This window comes from Nicotiana attenuata, chromosome 10, assembly GCF_001879085.1.
Source record: "Nicotiana attenuata strain UT chromosome 10, NIATTr2, whole genome shotgun sequence".
Lineage (NCBI taxonomy): Eukaryota > Viridiplantae > Streptophyta > Magnoliopsida > Solanales > Solanaceae > Nicotiana > Nicotiana attenuata.
The window spans coordinates 3,304,488-3,313,709 of record NC_031998.1 but is presented as its reverse complement, the minus strand read 5'-3'; the positions used below and the strand labels follow the sequence as shown (position 1 = coordinate 3,313,709).

Here is a 9,222-nt window from a genome sequence, read left to right as displayed (position 1 = left end):
TACTGAACGGATCATTTATTCCATCCTAAAACCTCCTTAGTTATAGAGTTGAGCCAGAATTTAAAAATTTACAGGTTCGAAATTCTATTATTTTAAGTTATTATATTCTAAATAAATAACTTGTACATATTCGGTGAGTTTCTTAAGACAATTTATCATTAGGACTAAAATTATTGAGTTCGACTGAATCGAAACCGCGTTCATACTATCCTTCTAGACCCACTTATGAAATTTCATTGAGTACGTTATTGTTGTTGTCGTCTGAATCCATAACCAATATTCTAGCTACGCCCCTACTTAACTATACTAAGAAAGACAAAGAGAGGGTACTAATAATTGAATGGAATCAATTTCCTAATTGTCTCCTTGTAATGTTAAATCCTTGCAAAATCTCCAACTATCCAATTATCTCCACATGTCACATTTCCATTGGTCACCTAGATATCCTCAACTACAGACAAACACACATCTTAACTGGCCCCACCTTTACACCCTCTAATCAAATCTCCACCGTAAATCACACAATCACGTCCAATCAAAAATCATCGTTGACTTAACAACGAAAAACAAAAACCAACGGTTGTTATTAATTCAATCTTCTTCTTCCTCTCTGCTCCAAAAACTCTATCACAATATGCACAACGACGCCGGAGAAGAAGAAGCTGAAGAATCTAAAACAACTTAAACGACACCTTTTTGTTCATTTCGGGTTCATTATTAGCTCCATCTAATACACGCTTCCGGTTTAAACCGGAGAAAACCGGAGACTTTGTGTAAATATGGAGGTACCGGTGCTAGCTCGGTGTACGAATACTCGGACGACGTCGTTTCTAGGATGTAAAGTGAGTCAATTTGATTTTCCGATTAGGAGAAAGCTACATAAGAGGAATTATAAGGCGAAGTTTTCAGTGTTAAGAGTTAAAGCTATGGCGGAGAGGACGAGTACTGAGGCATCAGTGGATGCTAGAGAGAGAGAAAGTGGAGGTTACACGGGAACTACTATGGAGGTTACCACATTTAATCAGAGCTTTAGTGATGCGCAGTTGCCCGTTTGGGAAAAGATTGGTGCTGTCGTCAGACTCAGTTATGGAATCGGTGAGTTCTCAACTCGTTTTGCGTATTTTTAATTAGTCTGTTTTTTCTTTCGGTTTGAATTCTGGTTTCCTTTTTGAACACTATTTTTGGGAAAGAAGACAAGGAATATTCATATATGTTGAATAGATTCAATGAATTCAGAATTTTATTTTATGGCTTTTGGCTTCCTATTCTTTGGTCAAACATTTGGTATCTGAACTCAATAACCCGACTAATTTTGATTCGCGCCTTAGAAAACTTACCGTGGGAGGTTTAAGTGTTCTTTACAAAGATGATTCTATTCCCAGGATTCGAACTGGAAATCTTTAGTTTATCATTCCAGCATACCCTTCAAGGGCGGATGTAACGTTTAGCTTATGAGCTCATTCGAACCCAATTTTTGGCTTGGACCATGTATATATTAGAAATACGCAAATATAAATAAATACAGAGATTTCGAGCTCAGTAAATCAAATGGGTATGTGATAAAATCTCAAGCTCAAACCTATAAAGTTTAAATCTCGGATCTGCCTCGGTCCACTTTAGTATTTGGTGGTGACTTTTGAATGATTAGCCTACACTGAGTTCGATTTAAACTTAGTAGGTACAGTGTGAATACTGTTCTTGGTTTGAATTATATAGAGCAACAATTGTTAAAATATAAGCTTAATTTTGGTTCTAAAGATTAGGTAACACTATCCATTTACTTTGGTTCTAAAGATTATTTTGTTCATTTCCTTCCCCCAAAACTATCTCCATAAAACCCATTACTCAATGCATTTGTACGTGGATTCATTAATTTAGTGACTATACTCTTTGTTAGCTACATTAAACAGCATAAATGGATTTCAAACTTAATGTGTGTATACATATAGTTTAAGCTAAGTTTTGATAGGCAGAGTAACTCGATACTTATACCGGTGGAAAATAACAAGTACTCTATAAAATAATCGAGTTGCCGATAAGCTAACACAAACACCTAAGTTGTTGAGAAAAAGAAAGTGAAAAAGAGTTCCAAATGCATTCCCTTGATTTATTCTTTTGCATGTAAAGACTAAAGAGTTAGATGAAATGGGAAAGTGTAACTGGAATTTACTGCTAGGATAGTAATAAATGAGAGATAGTGAATTTACAAGTGATTCTTGGAGTTGCAAGTAAAGGGAAAGGGTTTTTGTCCTTATGAAAAAGGAAAGGGTTGTTGCATATCTTCTTTTTTGCTTTCTTTATATGTCATTAAAGTGTTTCTAAAAGTGGAAAAGCTAAGGTTTTTCTTCTCCCTAACTTTTAGGTTTATACTTGGTAGGACAACAAATGCCAAAAATAAAAAAACACTGCAACATTTTTGCTGTCAGTTTAATCATGTTTCCTAAGTAAGAAATATAAGCAATTGTCAGGAATAGGATTGTATTTATATCTTACTATAAATAAAATTATTATCTCTATTGCTATTAGACCTCGAATTTGGTTTTTCTAAATATATTGTCTTACTATTACTTGCTATCGGTACTTCTTTCATATTCTTTATTTCTATCTTCAATTTATTTTTCTAAATATATTGTCTTGCTATGAATTGCTATCAACGCTTCTTCCATCTTCTTTAATCGACTATCTATCGGAAACAGTCTCTCTGCCTTCCCAAGGTAGGGGTAAGGCTACATACATCCTACCCTCCCCAGATCCCACTTGTGGAATTTTTACTGGGTTGTTATTGTATAAATAAAACTATTAGCGAAACAATTGTAGATAAAATTGATTACTTTTGTTGTTTTTGCTCATACTTGGTTATTGAGGAAAACAGAATTGTAGTTAGGCAATTGTCAGCATGCATTAGAACAAGTGTAGATGTATTTTAGAATGATAGAAAATACAAATTTATTTACATTTTTAAGAATATAAATTCAGTGATTTTAAAATCATTAAGAACATGATAATAGAGAAAAATAGGCGAAAATTATAAAAAGAATAAAAGTGGAGCCGAAATTGATCACTTTAATGCGTGTGTGCTAACTTTGAATAACTTTAAATTTAGCAACTTGTTAGTAATTTTTATTTTGTTGAAATTTTTTGTTCTTTCTTTTTTCTCTTTTAATAAACCAATTTTATTTGTTAACCCAACTACATGCTTCTGTAGAATTCCATTTGGAAAAGCTTTTTAGCCCAAACACTTCCAAAAATAATTAAATGCTAAATACAAAATAAACAAATAATAACTCCATCCCGTGCCACTTAATTAGAAGTAGAATTGTACTTACCGGAGTAATTTGAACTTTAGCAATAGTTGTTAAAATTTGTTCTAGCCTAACTAGCAGTACTAAGCTAAGTTGCTCGGATATGGTGTGAGTATCCGATACGGGTACGGATCTAGAGGTCGGGTCTTTCGAGACGTAATTTCTATGATTCGGGGATACAGATCATTGTACGGATATGGGTGCGGGGATCCAGCTAAAAATAATTCAAAAAAATAAAAATGTAGAAATATCTCCAAATTATGAGAAATTTGTTAAATACCTACTATAGCTTGTAAAATGTGAATTTCTTTTTTATTCTAAAGTTGTAGATAAGTAAAAGATTAATTTCCTAGATAAGGTATGCTATTTTCTTCAAATTTACCCTAGTTTTGATTCTGATTTCGGGGATCAAATTGTATCCCGTCTCGAATTTTTCGGTCCATCGTGGTCAAAATACCAAAAATTATTTGACTAGATCCGGTACGGATTCCATACCCACACCTATCCTAGTGTCGTGTCGACACGGGTATGACACCTAAACTGCCGTGTCGGGCAACTTAGGTACTAAGGTCTCAAAATCTTTGAATTCTAATCTTCCTCAAAGAAGAATAGAATTTAATAATCATTATACTTGAGTAAATTGAACACTGCAATTATTTTCATAGTACAGTTCCCCAAAATGTAGGATGTCTATTGTAATACTACATATTCATTTTTTTCCAATGTATTTATTTCTATTTTTACTTTTTTAATGCGGTGTTATCTTCCACTAATATATATCGAATAAGTGTGACACCACAGATAAATATCACCTAGTGTTTTTTATTCCGGTGTATTTATTTGTTTGTTGCTTGTGTTTCTTTCAGCCTTCTATGAGTCCCATCCCATTAAGATTTTTGAATATCTTTAGAGAAGAAAAAGAAAGTCCTTCAATCATTCTCTGATTTTCAGTTTGTTTGTGGGATTTTTACACAAACATCAGCCTGTTTTACTGGTTACTTTTTCTGGCCAGTATACATAATTATACACTGATTTAACATTATTATACATATATTCACCAGCTATTTTCAATTTAAGTAATTGAGTGAGCTGCTATTTAGGTTTATTCTTCTTTGTTTTTTGAACTCAGGCATATATGGAGCAATGGCTTTAGCAGGAAAGTTCATATGCTCAATGACAGGAATTGACTGCACAGGAGGGTTCAGTCCATCATTAGATGCCATTGTTGAAGGACTAGGATATGCAGCTCCACCAATTATGGCTCTTCTATTTATATTAGATGTATGTACAACTTTCCTCATTTTTCTTTCTGCACGTAAATAGTTAAGCGTGCATATTGGTTGAGAGAATTGGTTGTTTAATCTCCTTATATCATTTTGAGAAGACTTTACTTTATGAGCTAGCTTTTGAGATTGAGTTAGATTCAAGGTTCACTTTTACATGGTAGTCGAGTTAGATCCATCGTTGTTCTTGGTTTACCTATTGTTAAACCCCTTTATTATATTGTCCGCATGTCCCTTCCTGGACGTATGGGAGAGGGTGTTAAGTGCCCATATTAGTTGAATGAACTGTTTCTTCCTCATATGGTCTTGAATAATCCTCACATGGTGAACTTGTTTTGAGGTTTAGTTAGTCACAATTTCCATTTTCTTTGCAGTATTTAACAGCATTTTGGTTTCTTTAACTTGACTTATTTCCTTTCATCTGCATATGACTTCACTAACTCTTAGTGTAAAGATGCAAAACTGTTAACCTTATATATTGCAGCCATTCTAGTTTTTGTCCATCTGACATTCTTGGATTATATAACCGGTGTTTTATAATAAATCGCTGTATTTATAGGATGAAGTTGTGAAGCTATCACCTCATGCTCGAGCTATCAGAGATGTTGAGGATGAAGAGCTACGGAATTTCTTTTATGGAATGTCTCCTTGGCAGGTAAAAATTTCTCAATTTGAGCATCAAAGTTATGTTACAATACAGGGAAGATTGATACTTAAATGGATTTTGATGCAATGTGTAGTTCATTCTGATTGTGGCTGCTAGCTCTGTTGGAGAGGAGCTTTTCTACCGTGCTGCTGTCCAGGTAAGATATATATCATCCATTTATAGCCTGCAATTATGAATTCGTTAGTCCAGTTGCAGCCTTATTTTCTGCATCGATAATACTCCAGTTCACTACTTCCCTTCACGTGACTTAAACTCCCACCCGGTGTCAATATTGGTTCCGCGCTTACCCTTCATGTGGATCAGACATCTAACCTACCGGTTGGAGGTGAAGGCAGCTCATCAACTGAGCAAGCTTCTCTCTTCAGCCTTCTATGTTAAATTGTACAAACCTTACATTTCCTACAGTTTTAACTAATAATACATACCCTGAAAACCGTTTGGTGAAACTTTCTGTGCTTCAGTTTTCCAATGTAAACATTTATTTTGTTAAAAGAAATAATAGAGAAAGAAAGAAGAATATAGAAAAACATAGAAAACAGTAAAAGGCTTGAGGCGTGTAGAACACTTTATCAAAAGGTTGATTATCTGGCTCGAGGGATAGCGATCTTCGGGAATACAACAAGCCTGTTACCACAGTTATTTGAATGTGATTACTGTTGTCTTTTGCCTGATCTAATTCACTTTCAGAAGAGCCAACTACGTTCTTATTTATTGTACATAATCTCAAAAAGGTTGAAATCTTTTCAGAGTAGACATGTCTTTTGTTAATAACCACTTTCATATTACAAGCTGTCCAACAATATTATCAACAGACTAATTATTTTTAACCTGTCAAACTTCATGGAAATGCATGACAAAAAAGTTATCTTTCTCATAAGTTATGTGATTCTTTCCTCCTTGCTCCTCTCTGATTATCTTTGTAATTACAGGGAGCTTTAGCTGACATTTTCTTAAGGGGCAGTGATTTTGTGACGGATGCTAGAGGAATGGCATCATTGGTACGTCAGATTCTATTTCTAGACATCCTTCTCCAAGTTAAAGATCCAAAAAATTTCCATTGCTCTGACACATTCTGTTTCCTCAAAATGTAGACTGGTGTTTTGCCACCTTATGTCCCGTTTGCTCAAGCATTTGCAGCTGTAATTACAGCAGCTCTCACTGGTTCTTTATATTATATAGCAGCCTCTCCAAAAGGTCAGTTTCATAGGCTGCAGTTTCAAATCCTTCGTTGTCCTCTGCTCGAACATGCTTAATCAGTTGGCTATTTGCTGTTTCACTTTCAGATCCTACCTATGTTGTTGCACCTGTGTTGAAGTCGCATTCAGGCCGTGATGATCTAAAGAAACTCTTTGCAGGTTTGACCTCTCTTCTTTGCTCATGACAAAAGCAAGACAGCTACCACTTGTGATGATTTGAGTCCAAGCCTTATAAACATAATGCAATAAATCTGGGGATTCAGGATCAAGGCAAATAGATATATTTCTACAGCTGACTGACTAAAATAAGAGATGAAGTCTGTCCCGTAGCCTAGTTTATATCCACAGCGGACTAAATAAAATACAACTGTTGCAACCTGCTTTGGATAAAAATAAAGGCAAAGGGTTTATAGAAGGCTGGGAGTGTGATAATATACACGCTTCCTTTTGTTCCGTTGGGCCTTCTCAAGCCTTTTCTTGTAAGAATAGCTTTCTAAACTATTTTTAAATAATATGAGACCACCAAGCCTAAAGACTAGACTCTTCCTGTCAAAAACAACGGACCTACTTCTCATTCTAGGTTGTTAGCATGCAGTGAAACTGAAGAGTCCCATTTCTGTATATTGAACTATGTTGCTCGGACTCTCCAAAAATGTCGCCAGGTGTGCGTCGGATCATCCGTACATTTTTGGAGGATCCCCCACAGGTGCGGCAATATTTTGGAGAGTCCGTACAACATAGAATATTGAAGGGGGTCGCTTCATAAGTGTCCCTGGAGAGACGGAGGAGAGATTGGATCAAAGAAAAATTGGTTTGAGTTGAGCTTATTGAGGCATAATTGATTGATACGAGTTTGTTTTGGGGGTGGGGGGTGGGGTGGGGTGGGGGGGGGGGAGGGGGGGGGGATAACCAATATCATGAATAGTTAGTATTGGAAACATCCAACTCATATTTTTCATTTGTGTTAATATTATCATCTACATGAAATGTTTTGCAGCTTGGTACGAGAGGCGACAGATGAAGAAGATATACTCTCCGTTACTAGAAGCCATGTTAGCGCTTTACCTTGGGTTTGAATGGATCCAGGTAACACAGATTTTCGTTGTATTTATTGGTACTAGTCTGAAAATCAAAGGTTGTGTCGACATGAATTTTATGTCACTATAGCTTATTTGTTCTTGCAAATGCAACAGACAAACAATATTCTTGCACCTATAATCACACATGGGATATACTCTGCTGTTATTCTGGGACATGGACTTTGGAAAATCCACGATCATCGGAGAAGACTACATCAGAGAATCCAAACACTTAAACAAGAAGGTAATAATTCAAGAAACTTGTAAAGTGTCTACAATAGTGAGAATCGAATAATTAGCTCGCTTGCAGGAACCTTTTGAACTGTAATTTGGAGAGGTCGTAGTATTGTATAAATCTATGTAGCATATACGAATAATATAGGTGTATGGCTCAAGTCAGTTGTATACATTAGGCTAGCAAATATATACTGATATACACATCCACGTTATGTTGTACCTCATGTAAATTCTGACCTTATATATGAGAAAGTCACTTCTTTCTTGGCTTCAGTAATTATAGAACTATTATAAGCCTGTGATTGTATTTAGACAAATAAATTCTGTGGTACGATAATACTTTTTCGTTTTTTTTTTGGTTTAACAATCCGGTATTTGGAACTCACTGGCCGAGTGCCATATGGTATACAAATTCACTACTCATTTAGTGATGGTTTTGCTCTTTTAATCCAAATTTACTTGATTAATCTTTTTTGTTTATGTAATTTGCTAATGTCAAAAGTTGAGTAGGATTGTTGTCTTCTTTTAATAAAGGAGTGAAAGGGAAAACACTGATGTTCAAGATTATTCACGAAAAAGAATACCGAAATGGTCAGTTTCTCTTTGTTTTGCATTTTTCTTCTCAATGAATAAGTTGAGAATATATTTTAGACGTCAGTACTTTCTCTAGGTCCTATACTTTCTAAGAGCGGGTTAGCCTTCAAAAGTTTATACGTTCCTCATAATTTATATTTATATTTTGCATAATATTGGCATGAAATGAGTTTAAATGGAGTGACATATTAATATGCTGTTAGCTTGTATTTGAAAAAGAGGAAAGTTTCAAATTTGCCCCATGTACTATCCATATCTCTATGTTTATCATTCGTTATACTTCGAGTTCAATTAATGAATCGTCACATATTTTTTTTCTTGTCATTAATCGAGTTTCAGTATGAAATGAGTGAAATTCAAATGTCAAAATACGCCGAGAAAAAAGGTCCTGTTATAAATAGAATTTTATTTATGGTGAATGTCTATATTTAGAGAGATTCTAGCGTTTATTACTTGGTGGCTAAGTCACCCTCTCCCTATAAATAGAGGGTTCTATTCCATTGTAATTCATCCCAAATCAATAAGAATTCTCTCTCTCTACTATTCTCTGCAATATTTTTCTTCTTCTTTTATTGTTCATAACACGTTATCAGCACGAGACTCTAATCAATTGAGTAGAAGTTTTGGAATGGAGCATAATGGTTGTCAATTGTTCCATGAACTTCCTTCGTGATTAAATTCTGGATTTAAGATAAGTATTTTACTTTATTTTTCTCTTTTAGATTCTTGACATTCTATAATTTGATTTTAAATACGAGCAAAGACAATAAATTTTGATTATAACTCTAATGGAGTTAGTAAGAAATTATAATCACCCAAAGTGGTAAAATAGTTATCCCTTGTCATGATTGTGGGCAAAGAATT

At 34.8% G+C, this 9,222-nt stretch overlaps 1 protein-coding gene across 1 annotated transcript; it reads left to right on the top strand.

Annotated features, from left to right (window-relative positions):
* On the top strand, positions 569 to 8,041 carry LOC109232912. Its single transcript, XM_019398605.1, has 9 exons — positions 569 to 1,095; positions 4,432 to 4,583; positions 5,145 to 5,240; positions 5,326 to 5,388; positions 6,182 to 6,250; positions 6,344 to 6,446; positions 6,536 to 6,607; positions 7,446 to 7,534; positions 7,642 to 8,041. The coding sequence occupies exons 1-9, from the start codon at positions 780 to 782 to the stop codon at positions 7,792 to 7,794; spliced, it is 1,113 nt and encodes a 370-aa protein (XP_019254150.1). The 5' UTR covers positions 569 to 779; the 3' UTR covers positions 7,795 to 8,041.